This window comes from Diorhabda sublineata, chromosome 10, assembly GCF_026230105.1.
Source record: "Diorhabda sublineata isolate icDioSubl1.1 chromosome 10, icDioSubl1.1, whole genome shotgun sequence".
Lineage (NCBI taxonomy): Eukaryota > Metazoa > Arthropoda > Insecta > Coleoptera > Chrysomelidae > Diorhabda > Diorhabda sublineata.
The window spans coordinates 2,616,661-2,638,636 of NC_079483.1; the positions used below are offsets into that span (position 1 = coordinate 2,616,661).

Below are 21,976 nucleotides of genomic sequence, written 5' to 3' on the forward strand. Positions count from 1 at the left end.
CATTCTGATTATTTTCATTCGAATGCGTCATTAATTGAAGTAATGCATGGTCGGAAAGATAGACTTTCATACAAATGCTATTGGACTCAGAGATCATAATAAGTTGCATAACTCACTCGATAGGACCTCGTCACGTCGGTCAGGTTTTCCTGGAATCTGGTGAATTTTTTTACTAGCCAAATAAACTATGACGGAAAATACTACAGCTTCGACTTCGCTGTATCCGCCTCTATACGCAACATGTAGTCAATACACCCTAAAAGGACTTTGGTCATCGAACTTTGTTTACAATTTACAATTACAATACGCATGCACGAGTGTCACATGAAAGGAAACCATCCTAAAAATCACCCCAATTTCAGTTCCGCAGAGGAAGAGGAAAATTTTTCCTAAATCAAGCTCATTATTAAAATAAACCATATCTCATGAAAATGTCCCTATTTCCCCCAATAAAATAATCTCTCTCCAAATATTACCATAACTTCTCTAAATTCAAAACGAGAACGGATATTTTCAACTTATAACACAACAAGAAAGCTAATCAAGGACATTTTTTTTAATTGGCACACAAAAACAATCATAAGTTAAATAGAGGACTGTTACAAAATCTATTACAATGCATATATTAAATTACATTTTCTTATACAGCTTGCTGGCTTTGAGAAACTCCACGATTTTCCTTATTTCCGTCGGGCAGTTAAGTGTCTCCTTGAGGTTGGGGAGTCTTTTTATTGTCTCAGCTTCTATTCAAAAAGTTTAGGGAAAGGTGAGAAGTAGATCATTGGCAAGCTGAACTGGAATTTCAGGATGATTCTTTGTGGCTTCTTTGGCATAGCGATCGGCACATTCGTTTCCAGGAATTCCAGTGTGCGATGGAAGCCAGATGAGAGAGATTGTTATATCAAGAGTAATGAGAGTTTGGTAGATGTCATGAATGTTAAGACGAATTGTCGTCTTAAGGACAGGGTGGCTCATTAGCTTCAACATTGACACTAGCGGCAGGGCTTGAGCGAAAGGCACCAAGGCAAAGGCGAAGAGCGGTGTTGTGTACAGAGTTCAATAAGTCAGTTTTAGACTTGGAAACGGAAATATAGATAAAACAACCATAGTCAAACTTTGAGCGTATGAGAGCTCTGTAAACTCTTAGCAGTATAATTTCGTTGGAGCCCCATTGAAGGTGGCTAAGGGTTTTAATTATGTTCAGCCTCTTTAGGCAAATGCCAGTTGAGTCGAGAATCAAAAGTCATACCAAGGATTTTGCACTGATTCACAATAAGTAGAGGGGAGTTATCAAACAAAATTTGAGGTGAGTGAATAGATGTTCTTCGAGAGATTTTTATCAGCATGGATTTGTTTCGGGAAAATGATAATCCTAGGTAGGGGGATCTCTCTTGTAGTAGATTTATTGCGTTTTGGAGCAGTTGGCATGTAGAGGGGACGTATTTACCATGGCAATAAATGATTAGGTCATTAGCGTATTGGATATATTTTACGGGAGATGGGAAGTTGTTACATAGCTCATTTATTGTGAGAATTAATAAAGTAGAGCTTAATACTGAACCTTGAGGGATGCCAATATTTTGTGGATGAGGATGGGAGAGCTTACCGTTTGCGGAAATCCTGAAAATTCTATCAGTTAGGAAATTATGGATGAATGATAATATATGTTACCTTGTAGATTGTATCGAGTAAGTTTATTCAGTATTGCACGTCTGGATATAGAGTCAAAAGCGCCTTCAATGTCGAGAATAGTTGCAATGACGTCCTGATGGTCATTTAATGCAGAGGAGATATTTGTTTGCAAGAGAACAAAGTTGTCGTATGTCGATTGATTACGTCGAAAACCCGATTGTGCGTCGGGAATAAGTTTGTATTTTTCAAGGAACCATTGGAGTCTTCTATTGATTATTTTTTCAAAGAGTTGCAAGTAGTGCAAGTGAGTGAGATTGGACGGAAAGACTTTACCTGCTTTTTTAATTGGAATGATTATAGAGTTGCGCCATGCATCAGGGAACTGGTGAGTATTCCAAATAATGTTATAGATGTCAAGGAGCTTGGAGAGGGACGAGTAGGATAGTTTTTTGAGAAATATAGTTCATTTAAATTAATAGGAGCATTGACAGACGCAATATCGAGAGGATTTAGCTGGAGTGTGGAGGAGGGCTGAATATGTGAGTTATGAAAATCGGACGCCGGATTATGGATGCTGAAATTTTCTTCAAAGTGTTGTGCGAGTGTGTCAGAGATTTTTTGGGTGTCGGTGATAAGCGTTAGATAATAAAGAAGGAATTTTGATATTAGTTTTTTTGCCTTGGATTTGTGCAATTTTTTTCCAAACTTGACTGGGATCTGTACTGTGGGTAAGGGATGAAGTATAACTTTGCTTGACAATAAATTTAGCTTTAGCTTTAGCTTTAAGCCTTTCATGTACAATAAGGTTTTCTTGTGTTTTGTGACGTCTAAACCTATTAAGAGCATGTTTTGATTCATGTATGGCATTCGCAAACCGGACTCCACCATGGAACAGCCCTACATGCCGAGGAAAAGACCGTTTTACCAATGTGAGCTTCGGCAGTCGCAAATATGCTCTTAGTGAACATATTTAGCGTATCGTTTATATTCGTAGAAATGATCAAAGATGATAAGTATGCTTCGAAGAGAGAGGTAAACTCGGGTCAGCTTGCATTTTTTATATGCCAGAAGCTTTTGGCAACAGTGGTTGCCAAAAGAGAAAGAGCAGTTTTAGGGTCACAGAAGCTGAGGTCAATAGCAGAAAAGGAACCTGGGGAGATGTTAAAGTGAGTTTTGGATCCAGTATTTAACAGACAGATATGAGTTGAATTTATGACTTTTTTTTATTGTGTTGCCTCTAGTGCGAGTTTGGGTGGAGCCCCACATAGTGTGATGTGCATTAGAATGTATGGTTGGGGAAGCTGACGAATTAGGTCAGTTAACTCTTTTTCATCAAGGGGGTGGTCCGGTGGAATGTATATATTGCAAATGGTAAATTTATTGGGGCATCAAGTAGTGACAGCTACTACTTCAAGGTTTGTTGATAATGGGAGGTGGGATGAGTATATGTCGCTGGATACAAATATTGAAGTACCGCCACTGGCTCTTATGCCGTTGGTACGGATGTAATGATATCCTTCAAAGTTTCTCGAATTGCATTTATGATCAATTTTGAAGTTGGTTTCTTGGAGACAAAGTAAGTCAGATTTGTGGGAGGAAATGATTTTCTGAATTCTTTCTAGTCGAGGATAAAATCCATTGCAGTTCCACTGTATCAGGGAGAATGTACTTGTTTAGGAAGCAGGGAGAGAGTATTTACTGAGATAATGTCGAGGAGTCAGTGGTATTCCCATCATCAGTAATAGACATTTCGGAAGGAGTTTTTTGTTCGGGGTGTTTAAAGTTAATTCTATTGATTAGACGTGTAATACGGTTTTTTAAAGATCTTTCTTTTATATTAGGATAAATTAGGGACAAACCCTTCAGAAGAAGGGTTATGACGGAAATAAATTTGTTAGCTTCGGGGAGGGGGTCATTGATGCCATACGTGTTATCAAGAAACGCAATAAATTGGGTGCCTGTAAGGGAAAATGATTCAGGAGAATCTTCGAATTGTTTATGTATAACGGAGCGTGATTCAGGGCTTATGAAGTGTCAATCGTTTTTAGTCAGTTTAGATTTTTTGGTTTTCTTTTTTGCAGGGTTTCTGGAGCTGGATGTTGAAAATTCGGGGGGAGGCATTGGATCTGGATGAATATTAGTAGGAGATATAGACTATGGTGAGTCGAGGCTCCTGTCATTCGAACGGGGACGTTTTTCGCTAGTTTTTGATAAGGAAATTAGAGAGGGAAAATGAGAAAAGGTGTCCTCCGAGGATACTACTATTAGTAGTGGCAGTAGAGTCAGCACAAGAGGAGGGAATAAGGTTGACGGAATCATTCGATTTGGGAGAGGGATCTTGAGGGATGGAAGTGTTGGTGCATGAATCAGCAGTGTGCCTAGCCTGTTTGCAGGGAAAGCATTCAAGTTTGTCGGTAGAAATGAATTTTCTGTGTGTTTTGTTTGAATTAACTAGGATGCTTTGGTTGGTTTTTAGAAGTTCGTCGACTTGAGTCGTCGATGATAAATAAATGCATATGCGTCCGTGTGATATTCTGGATGCGAAAATGATATTTTTAGGAGAGACAATGCTACCTATTGATTTAATGTAGTCAAATAGTATAGTGTTGGGGATAGAAGGCATAATGATGGCCTGATCTCGTGAGGGCACAGAAGGCGGTGGAGATTTTGCTGAGGTAGCTGCAGCATATGATAAAGGTGGAGAGTGAATATTTGGATTAGTTTTTGGTAGTGAGGGAAGATTAGACATATTGCTGTGATCTTGGTTGCCATAATCACAGTCAATAGTTGAAATAAATAAGAGAAACGGATCTTATATATAAATAAATCTCAGCTCGAGAAAAACCAAACAGTCTGTGTCTCAGTGATTGGCCTATTGATTTCCAGATACGTAAATAACTTTAAAGTATATTTACCAAATTTTATGATAAAAACGCTGCCTCAACAATTTGTGATATCACATTTTAATTATAACAAAAAGTGAAGAATTTATTATTGTTGGGATTTAACTTAACGATCTGAACCTGACGAGGTATACAGAAAATATCAATGACATTATACTATGGAAAATCTTAAAAAGTTCATTTTTCTGAAGTTAATTCTAAAATTTTAACGATTTTAAATAATAATTGGTTGATTCAGGCTTTGTAAACAAAGTGCTATGTTTTCTGCTTCGATTTAAAGCCGCTTGACATAATTCAATACAACGTGCAAGAAATTGCAAGCAAATCTCTGTAAATAGTAAAAATAAACAAATTCCTAACCTCAAATTTTAACTAATATTTTTTACCTAGTTTAACAATAAAAATAACAAAAAGTTTAGTTTTACGGAAGTCAGCTGATCTGTTAAGCCAAAACTAACTAGATTGCAATTTGCAAGCAAAAAAAAGGCACAAAACCGATAATGTCAAGATCTTGCTTGAAACAATTAGATGAACTTCATCTGCGCATAATAAAAATTCAATAAGTTAATCAAACAAATACCTTGCTAATATTTGATTCATTATTTTGTGACCGGTTTAACAATGATGATAACAAAACTAAGTAAGTAACTAACGAAGTGAAAAAGTGGTCTGTGGATGATTGTCAATAATTATATCTACTGCTATCTTGACTGAAACAATCAGATGAACTTGCTTTTTGATGAACTATTTCAAAATTTTATAGATCCGGACATTGGGGCGCACATAAATACAGTTGAAGGAATGTGAGAAGTAGTCCAACTTTTAGCGTTCATTCGATAACTGTTCCAAATTGTTAGAGAATTACTTACTTGAATTTAAACAGCCACAACTAGAAAACATATTTGAAGCAATATTTCGAGGCATTAAAGTATTCTGATACCTCAGTAGTCATTTCAACTTAAATGGTTTTTTAAGAAATTTATATAGTGTATGACTGGAAAACTCTCAATGTTGTCCTTTTAATCATTTAGCACCTACAGTTTATATCAATTGGTTTTTTGATTCCTGTCTTCTGTAGTACTGGAAGAGTGTACAAAGTATTACGATTCGTGGAAAACACCTAGAGTTTCAATTGACATTTCCATGTGAACATGAATCCAGCTGCGATTCCGCTAACATCGATCTTACCTACTAAAATATGTATGAACATTCGAAAAATTCTCCTAATTTTTAAGATTGTTTTTCTAAAAAAGACCTTCTTTAAAAATATGTGGATTGATGTAAACTATTGTTGTATGAACATGGCAGGAATCAGAAAATCATGACAGGACTGCTTTTTGCAGAGAAAATCTTATTTTCCCAGAAAAATATCTATGGAAATCCAAGGATTTTTCCAGGAATCATAAGTACTTTCTATACTCTTTCAGTACTCCAAAATGCAGGAAATAGAAAATTTTTGAGTGATTTGATATTTCAGGTATCTAATTAGGTAATTTAAGTGAATTCTACTTGACATTATTTAAAAATTTATCAAGATGCTGTATTCCAATGAATGAAATTCAAATAAATTTAGTATTAGTATAAGCGATATACTACTACACCACTAATAGACCGGTGAGTTTAGGCATAAAAATAGTGATCTTATAATAAAAATTCCCGGAAAGCCAAATATTGCTGGAGAGCTGGGGTTTACTATTACTGTTGGGATTATTGATTTTTGGTAGAGTTTATTGTTTATTAAAATGATCAAATAGTTTCGTTTAAGAAAAATATTGTTTATCAAAATAGAGTATGGAAGGTACGTCTATACGATCTAAAGGATCAGAGAGAACTAAATGCTTAGAACTATATTTCTATATAGATTGTAATATTTCAACAATTACAAATAAAGATTTAAAAATACCCATCGATCCTATTTGTGTTACAAAAGTTATTCGGGGTCAAAGGTCAAAATTTGAGATTGTTTGGATTTTTATCGGTAAGTTTTATCAAAAAACTTCAAATCAAATTTTTAGATCTTAAAATTCTCTATAGTTCCAACTTTGTGTGTGTAAATAAATATTGTTTTGTAACAAATAACTTTGAAAACTGTGTATTAATATACAGCATAAGCCATTTTTATTGTCGTCAATGTAAATATATAATTAAGGAACTCAACGCATAACTGTGTTGATCAATTACCCGACTAATATCCTTTATATTTATTTCGTTAAGCAGGTTGATTTGTTAGTACTACTTATTGCAAGGACTCCAATAGATCAATACATTTATTTTGTGAAGTCTGGAAGTGCTCAACAGCGAACAGATATATATTTTTCAAAAAGTTTATCTGCTTATCCCAAATGCCAAAACTATATTTTATTTTTAGATGCGATAACCGGCTGCAACACTTTGATTTGACTGACTGCACTAAAATATTTAAAAACTCATCAACACTATTTATTGCAAATAAGGTTGTAGTGCCAAATGTGGTTGTAAACAAGTCGGGTTACTGTATTCTCCAGCATGTACCAATGACCAAAGTAAGTCTTGCTCAAATGTCCTGTTGAGTACAAAGAGGAAGATTCCTGTGATTTTAACGAAGAGACCAATGACTCAGCCACATTTGAATAATTTATGAATATCTGTCAAGAGGAAGAGGAAGAAGAAGAAATCGGAGAAGACATGACAGTTGAAGTAGATTTTCAAGAGTATGAATCTGATTAAAACGAAACAATAGTTAATCCAATAATCAATAGCAATATCACTAATTAGGTAATATCTAGAACTAGACGGGTATTGTTTCCTTAAATTATCCTAAAATTGTCACGACAGTGGAGTAGGTCTACAGGAGAAACCACGGAAAAAAACGCGCCGAGTACATTATCTCACAGGTGGTGTGGAAATGTGTGCATATCATGTATAATGGGACCCTTAGAGTCGCATTAACTCAGGAATGGTAACTCTTAGAAAAAAAATCATGATGACCATTTTGTAGAGAATTTTAAGATCTACAACTTTGCATTGAGGTTTTTTTTATAAAACTTACCGTTTTCGAGAAAAATTCAAACAACCTTGAATTTTAACCTTTGGCCCCGAATAACTTTTATAGCACACATAGGATCTGTGGGGATTTTTAAAACTATATTTGTAATGGCAAACCTCAGCTTTCCACCAATATTTAGCTTTCCGAGAATTTTTCTTATTTTAAATGTCTATATTGACCGGACTATAAGCGTTCACGACACCTGTAATACTCTTTTGGGCGTTCCGCACATCGAGAACGTCACTCATAACCTTCATGAAGATCCTTGTCAAGAAGTGGGTCGAAGTGAACATTGAAAGAATTAGCGGAATGTTCAAAATTCATGCAACGCAGATTGCAACTATGAAAGTCTATCTCATTATTTGATGCAGTATGGGATAGTATAGGTATTTTTGAAGCATTCTTGTGACGCACTACTATATATTTTACTATCGCTGCAGAAGATATTTTGATTTTCCTATGTAAATTAGTTAATTACTCCACTAAAAAATTCAATAACTTACAAATTATAACATAACCTCATAAAGCTTTCGCTTTATTTTTTCTGTTTTGCTATTCCTTAATATATTATATCTCAACGTTCAAAACGCCTCATAATCCATTCCACTTGGGTTTACGCTTACGCTCTGGACTAAGTAGAACAAGAAGATCGTAGTAGTGAACTTAATTATCGTGAGTATTAAGATGCAAAAATGAAAATGTAGTTTTTGTATGTTTTCGATTATAGTAATGCTTTTTTTAAAATAAAGTAATGAATCTGTTTCTCCGGTAATTTTTACATTTATATAGGCGTATATTTTAGTTTTCTAAATCTTTCTATGTACAGAGTAACAAATTTTTAATTCTCCCACTAATATTAGCAAAAAATTAGTATCAATTTTAGTGATTCTGAAAGAATTAGATAATTTATAGCTCTTTCAACGGGATGTATAATGATAAAACACAACAATACTTTAAATAATAATTTATGGCAGTTTTATTATACATATTTTGGTATAAAAGTTCTTCAAAAACATTTACATTGTTAATATAAACGTAATAAACAAATTATACATATCTTTTTATCTGTGTAATATATAAATAACATATATACAGAAAACGTTCATGACCAGAAAAACTCACAAATAACTCTTAGAGGGAAAACAAATATGAGAAATATTTGAACTACTTTAGTTCTCGACATGCATGTTAGACTAATAAAATATGTCTCAAATCAGAGTCAACGCTTTTATCTGAAAGTTGCCTTTCATGTGAAAAAGTACACTTACTTTGAAACCTGAGGAATTTGTCAATTGTAGCTTGGTGATGATACCCCTTTGTGAGTAAATATTTTCTTTTTTTAATTAACTTCAGGGTATTGTTAATTCTTTTTAGAATAAATTTGTTTCATGTGAGGATTATTTGAATTTGAAATAAAACAATGAACTTATACTCATAAAGTAGTTCTGCAAGCTAAACATGAACAAAAATTGATGATTTGTATTGCCAGTCTCCTTTATGTATAAAAATTTGTATTGTGTTACATTGAAAGTAATAGAAACTTACTACAAAGTGCTACAGATTTATGTACATTAATATATAGAGCTGGTGGTACTTTCAAAAATAATTAGAGTACATACTTCTTACTTAAAACTTGTTTCTATATTGTGTTACATTGAAAGTAATGGAAACTAAACTAAACTAAAAAGTGGTTCAGAATTATATAAATTAATTTTTTGAGTACGCAGTACTTTCAAAAATTAGAGGAGTACTTCTTACTTAAATTTTTTCTCTATATTGTGTTACATTGAAAGTTATGGAAACTGTACTAAAAAGTGGATCATAATTGTGTACATAAATTTGTAGAGGTGGTGGTACTTTCAAAAATAATAACAGTACTTCTTAGTTAAAACTTTTTTCTATATTGTGTTACATTGGAAGTAATGGAAACTGCACTAAAGGGTTGTGGTTCCTTATTACATAAAATGTGTACATAAAGCAGTGTCTTTATTAGCTCTAAAAATTAAGGTGCTACCTTGTGTAATAAAATACATATATGATCTCAAGATAATTTTGAATTATATCAAACGTTTTCTATAAAATTTAACTTTAATTTAACTGAATAAAAAAATTAAATGGTGAAAATAATATATATTTATAATTAATTGACATAATATGTATTTTCATTTCCCATATTTGTTTTGATGTTTATAATATATTACAATAAATTTTGAAGCCTACACTTTTGAACAATAATTGAAAAAGAGATTCTGGTTTTTCTAAAATACTTTAAATAGTGAAATAGCTTTGAAATTCATATTGTATATGCAAAATACAAAATAAAAATGATGTTTTAATATTATATGTAACTATTGCCAAAATTATTTTTTAGCATTCTTTCAAGTAATATTAATAATTTTCTTTTTAATAAAAAATATCATAATTTTCAATTTATGTGCCACTAACTTCACACTCCTGTGTTGTACACATACAAAATATAAATATATGATTCTTAGAAGTTTGGCTGTTTAGTAAAATTTAGTTATTATGTAAGTTTACGGTAGTGGCGAAGGTGAGGAAGAAACTCCACGTATTTTTCAACTGTGATTCCCCTTGGGGTTTTCAAGGAGACAGATATATGTAAGCTTCTTCGATTAGCTAAGTTTTTATTTCTGGAACCCCTAGCATTCATATTGAAAACACTGTTTACACTAACACTACACCAACACCCACGATTACAGTGTCTGACGCGCGTTTCGATAACCAAGTTATCGTGTGTGTTGGTGTAGTGGTAGTGTAAACAGTGTATTCACTATTCTTCTCTTAGCGCACAAATTCGGTCTCCATAATCTCTCATTTTTCTTCTTAGGACCTGGGCACCAATGACAGAGTTTTTACAAATTTATGGTGAAATGTGGAATTTATTCTGTTAAATCAAAGCCTAATATGACACTCGAATCTTCGATAATTGAAATAAAAAATTGAAGTGAATTAATTCATAACATAATCCTTAGTCGATAGTTACATAAGAAAATGTTTTCGAAATAAAGTTTTCTTTACTACTTACAAGAAAATTATTTTTACAAAAAAATAATGTAGCTTTGAATTGTAGTTGTTACCTCTTCTTGCAAGTTCCCACACTGTGTTTATGTTTCTGGTTAATTTATCTTGACTTTGCACAGTTTCATACATAAATTTCCAAATATTCTGTACAACCTTGTCAATAGTATAAATACCTATTTATTAAAAACATGGCAGTAGACGGATAGACACGCCAATGAAAATTTTTTATAGAGGAATTTATTTTTTACTGAATTATTCATAGGTTTGTTGTTAAATAATTTTTTTGAATACCCTCTTGATTTTTTAATGAATTTTATTTATTAATTTTTCTAAGCAAAGATTATTTGAATGAAATTTATATATAGTCTTCAAACATAATTGTTCTAAATTAATTATTAATTACTATTATTAAATTTAATTTCGTTTAGGAAGATTCATTAGTGGAATATATCGCCGTTATTAGTAAAACCAGAATTTTTTACTATTTCAATGATAATAAATAAAAGGATTGACAAAAACATATATTCCAAGTAGTAGTTAAACACTGAGACATTTCATTTATCAAGCGCTGTATAAAAATCAGTGTATATTTCATAAAATAAATATTGGGCTTTAACTTTATGTTACAACGAACAATTTTAAGCACTTTTGTTATAGTCAAGTTACACTTTAAGGTTAATTTTTTCTGTTTTGTTAATACAGAAAAGAAACTGTTCGCTTTTATTCCAAAATCATAATAATAACAAAATCGAGACAACATTTCAATTTTGACAATTTCAGATTAATTCTAATTGAAGACGTTCTCAGTTAAATAATGATGCGAAATTTAGTTTATATATTAATACAACAAAACATAAATAAAAAAGCAGAGTAGTTTGCAGATAGTTTACGTCCAGTTATAAGTTATATAAGTTATAAGTATGTATATATATATATATATATATATATATATATATATATATATATATATATATATATATATATATATATATATATATAAAGGTTAAGTGAAGAAAACATTTTGCGGTATTGAAAAATGTTTTATACAACATAGGAATATAAATTTAAAATCTTCAAACAACATAATAATATTTCAATAGTGCAAGTTTCTATGAAACGTTGCGATAAATTGATCCATGGGAATTCTATTCCTCTTTACCAGAGTTTAGTGGGAATGTGTGAGTGAGAATTTATCGTTGGCTTTCATTCGCTTTCTCTGTTTCGGTATTAGAACAACGTTATTAAACGATTTCTGGTAATTTTCTGCAGTGGGTTGGTGCTCCTGAATAACAGTTTTATTTTGATAGCTGACTGGTCATTATATGGTCATGTGCGAGGTTCGTTGATATACCGTGGAACATTGTTTCGAAAGTACATAATTGCAATTTTAATATATCAGTATTTAAACAATTATTTGATGTTGACTCACATTGTTGAGCCTTTATAACTTTTACTCATGGCATCGAAAAAAGCAATTAACACATTTTCTGTGATAATAGTGACTCCTTTAGCAGTACACCAAGCCATCAACTTTTCATGTTCTTTTTGTAATTTCTTGATTTAACAGGTAGTAAATTATTTATGGCGGTAAAGACCACGTCCCGCAATTCTGGTGGTGTAAATTAAAGTTCTTCAATCGACATTTTTTCTGACTCAAGCAAACTTTTAAATTCAAATGATATTCGTCAAACATGAATCAGTGCTACCAACCGATCACCTACAGTTACGGTGTAATTTCCCTAATATATATTTATAAAAGTTTTTTTATAAATAAATAATATGTAAACAAGCCGAAAAAGATAAAATAGTATAAAACACTCGTATTCGTTTCTTCTTTGGAACTCTTGCTGGAATAAAAAGCCTTCTGTTACTTGTATTTCAATATACTATTCTAACATTTATTTTTAAATTGAGTTAGTGTAGTTTTAATAAATGTATACAAAACAAGACAAAATAGATACCGTAAAGTTTAAGTACAATTCCAAGACAATGTCAAACTGAAATTTTATGAAATTATGAAAACGAATATAAAGTTCTTTTAAAAACAATTGAGCCTATCATAAATTGTAACCGTTTACTTAATATCCCCAAAAAATTAACGACAGGAATTTTAGGGTATTACATTATAGGTGATGAAAATTTAACAAGAAATAAATAAGTCGACTTGCTAAAATATGGATACGGATTAGTTTAACAGTCCTGTTTACAAGAGAAATAATTCTAAGAACGTCGCGAATTCTTATTTTCACTGTCATGTGACCTTTGCCTACATGATTCTGTAGTGAAGTGTTTTAAAAAGCTATTCTGTTAAATTTAAGAGAATGTTATAGTTCCTCAGATTGGATGTAAAAGTAGGGCACAACAGGCTGTTAGATTTGAATAAATTTGGTTTCAAAAACAAGTTTTTCTTTGAGAATATTTTAAATAAGTGTTTATCGACATGAAAGAGTCCAAAATTTGACAAGCTAAGTTAAGTCGGAATTTCTGGAACCGTTGGCCATATTCATACTGAATACACTGTTTACACCACCACTACACCACTACTCACAATTACACTGTCTGACGCGCGTTTCGATAACCAGTTATCGTCTTCAGAGCCTGTAATCAGTGTAATCATGAGTATTGGTGTAGTGGTGATGTAAACTGTGTATTCAGTATGGCAAACTAAGGGATAAGTAATTCTATTTTGCTATTTTTGGAATATCTTTTAAAAAATTACTTCATTTTCAAGGCATTATGAAAACAATAACTTAACAATTTGTTAAAATTATATTATTTTTCACAAATTATAGCTGTACCTTTCTCTTAACTTACTTTAAAATATTAGGAATACTATGTAATGCGAATATGATTGAAGAATAGAGTGTGAACAATTAAATTCATTGTAAAAATTTCGTGTAGTTAGTATTTGATCGCAATGTTATTTTGATTTTTGTTAAAATATGTTATTCCGTTGCGGCCCTGTGGCAATAAATGTTAGTGGCGTTCTTATCTAATTGTTGTAATCTACAGAATTGTGGTTCAGAAAAGAAAATACAACCAAAGAAAAAATCAACGTCCGACGAAAGGAAGCTCAATTTGAAAAATGTGCCAGAAAGTAGAAGAGGTCCCCAGAAAGTTACCAGGAGTTTTAACTGCCACGTGACCTTCTTTTCCCCGTTGTATATTGTTATTACGATGTTAATTTCGCATATTATTTAAAATAATAAGTTTTAAATCTTTTTCTTCCAATCAGAATATTTTAAATCTCTCGCTTTCAAAATTGTATTTGTGAGCAAATAAAAGAACCGCATTGGTCAATTTTGTCAGTTTTTTTGATACAACCAATTTTTTTTAATATTTCTTTATACGACATTTCTATAAAAATTTTGCCAATTTTTTGTATTATTATATTTATTGTTTATTTTTATATTCGTATTTGGAGTCACCCCAAGGGCTATCCTTAAAAGACCACTATTTTAGTTTTATTGTTAGTAGTTTTGCTTTGCATTTATTTATTTTTTTAAGGTAGGTCCCCCATTTTCTTGTTTATAGGGGTGAATAAATATAAAGCTGGACTTTGGACAAAAACCAGCTGGCGCCACTAAGTAAAATCTCTTAACATATAGTTTTTTTGTGAACCACACCCATCTTCACAGTAAGCTAGCAGTAACCTAAGGTTGCCAACAGACAGCCGAAAAAATAAAATCGCAACAGCTGACAATTATGAAAATTTTTTAATATTTGGTTTAAATAAATTAAATTTCCTGTAATTTCTTTATTTTCAAAAGTTTAATTGAATTGACTGTTATAAAATTTAGAAATAATTTGAATGATATTTTATTATAAAAGTTTACTTAATATTGTTTTGAAAATGTGTTAATCAGGCTGTGATAATTTCAATTTATGAAATTTAAAAAAAAAAATTAGAAAAAAAGAACAACAGTAGATCTAGAGTAAAAAATCCCAATAGACCAAACACTCTATTTCAGTCGCATCCGAAACTGCATATGCTCCTCACTTTCACTGGCAGGATGGTAGAATCCTCAAAACTGTCTTTACTAAAGAAACATTATTTAATAGTTTTTAAAGATATATACACTGCCAACAGAAAGTTTCCGGACAAGTTGAAAATTTTTAAAATAAATTATTAAAAGTGAAGTTAAAGCAAGTTTTATTTTAAAAATATTAAAAGATAACATTCTACTATTACAACATGAACATATTTTGTCTCTTTCATGTTATACTGCAACACTATCTATTCATCAAAGAAACCACCTCTGACCGCCACTAATAATTTTTTAACTACACGTGGCATTCCTTTTATAAGTTTTTTTAAAACTTATCCCAAGAGCCTTCCAAAGAGCGTCCAAAGAAGTGGGATTCAATTTTCTAACTTTCCTATCTAGTTCATTCCCCAAGAAATCTATTGGATTTAGATCCGGAGATTGTGGGGGCCATTTCATTATTTCTAACTCACCACTATTTTCTTTATTTTTTAAATAGATGAAACAGAGCTTAGATGTGTCTTGCTGGAACACATACCCACGGCCAATTAGCATGCGTTTTTAATATGTAATGGTAACCATTTCTGTCCAGGGTTCCTTTAATTCCTTTTTTCTGAAGATACACGACGAGCATAAATTCTTCGCTTTTGCTCAAACATTTCGAATTTGGACACATCAGTCCAAAGGACTTGTTTCCAGTTTTCTACAGTCTAATCTTTATGTGCAAGGCCCATTCTAGTTTGAGTGGTTTCTTTGTAGAAATTTTGCTTTTTGTAAGCGTTCCTTTACTACACTTACTGATATCTGTTTATAGTAACTTTCATTGAACCGCCTTTGAATTTCCCGTGCTATAAGCTTCGTATTCATTTTGGACATTATGATTAGGGACTTATCATCTGCTTTAGAAGTTACACGGGGCCTCCCACTCAATTATATTGATTACAAGATTACTGGAAATAATGTCACAAAACAAGAAAATTTACTTATCTTCAAATTAATATAATTATGTGGAAATAATGAAATCACTACTAGAAATTGAAAAACTGCAAAAAATAATTCAGTTACATTCTAAATAGATGACGATATTATTTTGTTTTTCATAAACAGTCCGCGGAGACAGGGAGGAAAGACGATGACGAAGTTAACCCGGCATTAGACAGGTGGTATGACAAACCCTAGCCCTTGAGGAATGCAGAAAAAATATTCGAATTGACCGCCAAAGGACTGTAGCGCCTCAGTACCTTCAAACTAAGTATTCCTCTACACGTGGTTGTTGAAAGCATAGTTCCAGCATAGACACAATGCGAAAAGGACCATTTCAAAGTTGCTGGGGGTTTCACACACCCCACCTGTTTAAACTCGAAACTTTTTTTAGCAGATTTGTTTTATTTTTGTGACATCGTTTCTACAGGTAGGGTCTTCATTTTTATCAACTATGAATATTATTTGTTAATAAACGCTTGTATTAGTTCGTGTATTGATAGGAGATTACGAAGAAGAAGAACAAGATGCCGAAGAAGAAAACTCAGAAATGCAGGAGGTCGACGGCCAACAAAATATCGCAGAACCGGTTGAAATCCATAATTTTTATGGAAAAAATGGAATGACATGGTGTAAGGAATATAACGTAAGAAACGTAAGAACCAGGTCCGAAAATATTATTAATTAAATATTTAACGGAATTAAACAATATTGAAGAAATGGCAAAACTCCGCTTCAATGTTTTTTGCTCTTTTTTGATGAAATGATTAATGCTGATATAGTTGTCAACACTAATCAAAGAATTGCAGAAAAATCTGAAAATTGGAGGGCTTGTTCCCATTATGGAGTGACATGCATAACAGAAATCAAAGCTGTATTTGGGTTTCTTTATTTAGCAGAAACTTTCAGAAATAATCATCGGAATTTGTCTGATCTTTGGACCACTGACGGGACAGGCATGGACGTGCTTCGATGTACGATGAGCCTGCGACGATTCTCATTTTTGGTGTCAGGCTGCTTATTCAATTTCTGAGTATCCAACTATTGACGAAAAATTAGAATCATTTCGCGGTAGGTGCTCCTTCCGGCAGTATATGCCAAACAAACCGGCAAAATATGGCATCAAAGTACATGCCCTGGAGGATGCGCACACATACTATGTTTTGAAGATGGATGTTTATGTAGGGAAGCAACCTGATGGCCCCTTTAATATAAGCAATCGTCCGAAAGACGTAGTAGATTGACTGGTTGCTCCAGTGTCAGGAACAAAACGCAACATCACGTTCGATAATTGATACACCAGTTCTCTCTTGGTCAATCTACGTGAACGTTACAAGTTAACTGCTGTAGAAACCATAAGAAAGAATAAGCCAGATAAGGGAGAGAAATACACTCCAGTATATTTGGTTTCCAGGAGGGATACACTATTGATTTGTATGTCCCTAAAGAGGGTAAGGTTGTGTTACTAATATCATCACTTCATCATGACGATTCAGTGGACATTAATTCTGAAAAGAAACTTCCACAAATAATCTCTTTTTATAATTTGAATAAATGTGGAGAGGATGTCGGGGACGAATTGTCGACATCTTATAATGCATGTCGCAATAGCCGCAGATGACCATTAACAATTTTTTTTTTCATTACTGAATACTGTGAGGATTAACAGCATAATTATACACATGGAGAATAACAAAGTATAGAGAATCCCAAGAAGAATTTTTTAAAAAACATTAGGTATGGAATTAATCAAAGACCACCAGAGATAAAGGCTGTCTAAAACCCCAAGCTTGCTCTCAATTTACGCGGCAATACCAGAAAACTTTTGGGTGAAAATCGGAAGCCTACCTACCAAAAAGAAAAGGCCTAATCAACAGGGAAGATGCTCTGAATGCTCACGTTCACGTGACAGGAAGACTAAATATGTTTGTGAAGCATGTTTCGTATTTTTTTGCCTTGAGCATGCAGATATCTATTGTAAAAATTGTACTAATTGAATACACAATAACTTTTTTGTTACTAGTGATAATTTTATTCGGTTTTTTTTTGTTTGAAAGCCTGCAGTTTTATTTATAATATTCTGTTTCGATTTGTTTAGTATCTTTATTGAAAAATTTTCAGAAAATAAATAAAAAAAGCATCTCATTTTTTACTCTAAAAGAATCCATATTCATGCAATATTCAATAAAAACAAAAAATAATATTTTTATACAAAAATTTTAATATTACCTACTAAGAGGGCCTAGAAAAGCACTAAAATTTTTCCAAAACAGATATCAGGAAGGCATCGCTGACCGAATCAATTTGGGGTTTGCTACACCCCACGTGTCACAGCTCGTAACTATATTTGACGTGTCTAATGCCGGATAACGTGTTTATGTACCATATTTCAATTAAAAAGTAAACAAAAAGCTTGTACAGAAACTTTCCGTTGACAGTAAAACTTATAATAGTTTAAGGGTGTGGGTTGTAGCCATATTAAGTGTCTAGCAATGAGTAACGCGAATTTTTATATTGGTACAAAAGAAATATAAGTAAACTGGAATTTTATACATTTACACATTTAAGATGCACTTTTATACACATTTACTACCTGGTACCTGTCAAGTCACTACGCAGGTGTCATGAGTGAGGATCATTCTTACATGTATTGCGGGTATACATAGAAGAGCTTTCAGCTTTTATTAAAATCCAATGGTCTGGCACTCACGACCTCTTGGACTAATAGATAGATAGAGGCGCATATTTAGGATTTAAAGTTTAGTAGCTAGTTCATCATTACATTGTCACTTTTGTATTCTGCATTTGACATTAGACAATGTTGATTCTCTAGTCCATTACTACCACTACAACTAACTTCTTCGTGATATCCACAACCCCTCTGCAATTTTTTTGCTGATAAACTTTTGACATGTCAACATAAGATAAACTTAAAAACATATTCGGACATAGTATTTGATTTCTTTTATGAGAATGTTAGTTCAAAAAATAATTTCAATTGCTTTCAATCAGATTTAAATTTAGTTTTATTTTAAAGTGCTATGTTAATTAGAAAACAGGAAATAATACCGTGTCTTGATATGAAATATTAAAATGATAATGGTAAGATATTTTATTCAATTACCATATCTAATAAATTTATGAAATCTACTCAATTTTTAAGCAGATTCATATCATAATTCAAAATATAATGAATAATTTGAGTATGCTCACTTCAAAAATATCAATTTCTACAAAAAATCGACCAGTTTCCTTCAAACCTACAAATATAATGATGACATAGGATTTACTGAAATAGCATCAAAATATATTTAAAATGTAATAAACCCAAAAAAACTATTCCTTCCCATTAAAACCAAATGTCATCACATGTACCACTTAAGTTACATTTATATCCTAAGACACACTTTCTGTACCTAAATTACTAGTATGTGTCAAATTCGATTCCAGACTGTTACAATCTGAATCGTTTGAATGCGGACTAGAATAGTTTGCAGCTTCTTGAAGCCTCATCAGCATATTTAAAAGAGGATCCCCTTCGTTTTCTGATTGGGCCGATGGTCCTACTTCAAGACCTACGTCTTTGGCTGAAATGGTAGTTAGACCTTGTGGCGGAGAACCCGGCCATGGATACGTTTCTAGGACAAATTGTGTAGGATCTGTCCAAGGAGCACGACGACCGTACAGTTGAAGACCTTCACGAGCAGCTTCCCGAAGATATGGAGCTAGGGAGTAGTTCCAGACATCTGCGAACCATGCTCGTGCTGCGTCTAATTCGAGAGGACAACCTGTAAGAAAGATTAACGATCGTAAGTTATTTTCTTGTGTAACCAATTTTTCAAGCCAAGCCAGCTCTGGTTGCCAAAGCTGGCGAGAATAGAGCGCCCGTGACATCCACCCGCATACCCCTTGACGACTGCGATACGAACGCGTGTAGACGCATCACGTCATTCACGAATGTCCCTACGGTGTGTGTGTCTGTCATTAAAAGGTTGAATCGAGCTCTGCATAGTTAGAAGTAACTCATCAAAGTTTTCAGCAGTAACCCGCAACTTGTACTCAGAAAGATCTAATCTCAGTCGTTTCAGTAACAAAGCAGAAGATACCATTATAGGTCTATCGCTTAACTATTTCCTTATTTAAAGTCGTTTCGCTTTTTTTTCTTATATATCTATCAACTCTTCTCTTAATAGTGCAGAGATGTTCTTTAAACATTTTTTTTCAACAGACTTTGCCGCGAATTCATTATTTTTTAGCTTCAAACGTCTAAGAAAAATCTGTGAATGAATGGCCTCGTCTCACCAACAGGAGCCAGGCCAACGTTTTCTGGTCTGCAGGACTAGCGCCAGCATTACAAGTCTCGTATAAACTCTACTTTATTCTAAACCGAGCTGCCAAGTATACATTGGAAAAGAGCCGTACCTTACTTTGGGTATCGAGTTATTTTTTTAAAAAAGAAACCAATACTTTAGTTACTTTTGAGGAAATTTTTTGGTTGCTTGTGTATATACTCCATCACATTGACCTTTAACATGCATATAAAAAATTAAGTGGCTATTACTTTGTCGAGTGTGTATTTTTTTGTTAGCATTTTCCTTATAAAGTTTCACATTACTTCTTTAGCAATGTGACAAATTTGGATAAGAGATAGTGATACTCATTATTTTATCCTATTGTTAATTTTCAGAAAAACATTAGTTTAGATTAATCACTGTCTTTACAAATCTGCACATTTGTACTGGCAGGTTTTGAGCCACTAAGTTGGAATTTCTGGAACAGTTGATGATATTCATACTGAACACACTGTTTTCTGCTACCACCACATTAACACTCATAATAATACTCACTGACGCGCGTTTTGATAACCAAGTTATCATCTCCAGACACAAAAGATAGACTCTTTACTCCAATCAATCGTTTCAAATCAGTTTACCCTCGGTCTCTGAAGATGGTTATCTAAATGAGGGTTATTGTGAGTGTCGATATAGTGATAGCCATAAACATTGTGTTAAGTACACAGAACATCACATTTAGCAAATATACATAAAGATGTAGTGCTGTATCAATAACATATATAGATAAATATTTAATTTAAGTTTGCACTTCGGAATCTGTTTGAATTTGATTAGTCGTTCTAGAACTTTAACTTTGAGTGTTGTGCACATTTCAGGAATTTTATTTGTTATTATTTGTTTTTATCCAATTAACCTTTTAGAATCTTTAATATCTATATACACCTTCGGGTTTTCTTTAACCATTTTTCATAACTTCCCGTTCGGTTTTTCGAATTTTTATCTACTTTCGGTAACTAACTCCAACCTTTTTTTCCCGCCTTTTATATTGTTATCAAACGATTGTATTTTTTTTTATTATGTTATTTCACGATGTGTGTTTTTTGTTATACACTGAGAGTACCCTCTCGTAATTTTTTCTTTTTTATATAATTATAAGGTTAAAAATTGACAATGTAATATTCAACATTAATTTATAGGTTATATATCATTATGTTATTTTAAAAATTAATGTTGATTCCGACATCTCTATAATTAATTCTTTGTATATACATGATCTTCACTAAATGTTTTAGTACGCTACTGTTATAATTCATTACAATTGAACTCGAAGTATAGATTTAATTAATTAAATTAAATATGAAATATTAATTTATTTATTTAAAATTAATTTTAAGAAAACAATGGGAAGGTGTTGTGCTGTTCACGGTTGTCTTAGTGGCCGAAAGGCAAGTGAGAATGTAGGAAAAGTGGCATTATTCAAAGTACCAAAAGTGAGTATAACATCAAAGTAATATTCAAAATTTATGTTATTAACAATTAACAAATAATTTTAAAATTTATGTAGTTTTTAAATATTTGAAAAATATATTTTTATTTATCTGGTGGAATATAAAAATACAATTTTTTTAAGAACGTTGAATTGCTTAGTAGATGGACCTCTGCTCAGGGACAAGAATTAAAAGCTACCAGTTTTATTTGTGAATTACACTTTAATTCAGAGGATATAATTAAAACTGAGAGAGAGATTTTAAAAGATGGCAGTGTATATGTGATGAATAAGAAAAAGTTTATTTGCGGAAGAAAGCTGAGCCAAAATTACATGTTACTCATGACGAAAATGAATACAATTGTAGCTTGCTATCAAATAATGATGCTTCAACTATCTCTGATATAAATGGCGATACGATAATCGATGACTGCAGCTTAAGAAAGAATTAACGAAAAAGATAATTAATGATTTCTTAATGATGCGAGGACATTTTCTTGTCAAATGTTTCAAGCTAAAGAAAGAAAAATTCAATGTAAAAAACCTCGTTAAAATTCTAAATTATATTAATAATAAAAATTATTTATCACTTTTATATAAATATTAAATTGTGTTTTTGAATATTT

At 32.3% G+C, this 21,976-nt stretch overlaps 1 protein-coding gene across 1 annotated transcript in view; it reads right to left on the reverse strand.

The window, feature by feature from the left end:
* Positions 1 to 8,515: 8,515 nt before the first annotated feature.
* The window catches only part of LOC130449291 (protein sickie), a 564,400-nt gene continuing 550,939 nt past the window's right edge, over positions 8,516 to 21,976 (reverse strand). The window contains exon 20 of the mRNA XM_056787013.1: positions 8,516 to 19,357. Coding sequence (XP_056642991.1) covers positions 18,966 to 19,357 — 392 coding nt within the window. The 3' untranslated portion in view covers positions 8,516 to 18,965. The remainder of the gene's footprint in view (positions 19,358 to 21,976) is intronic.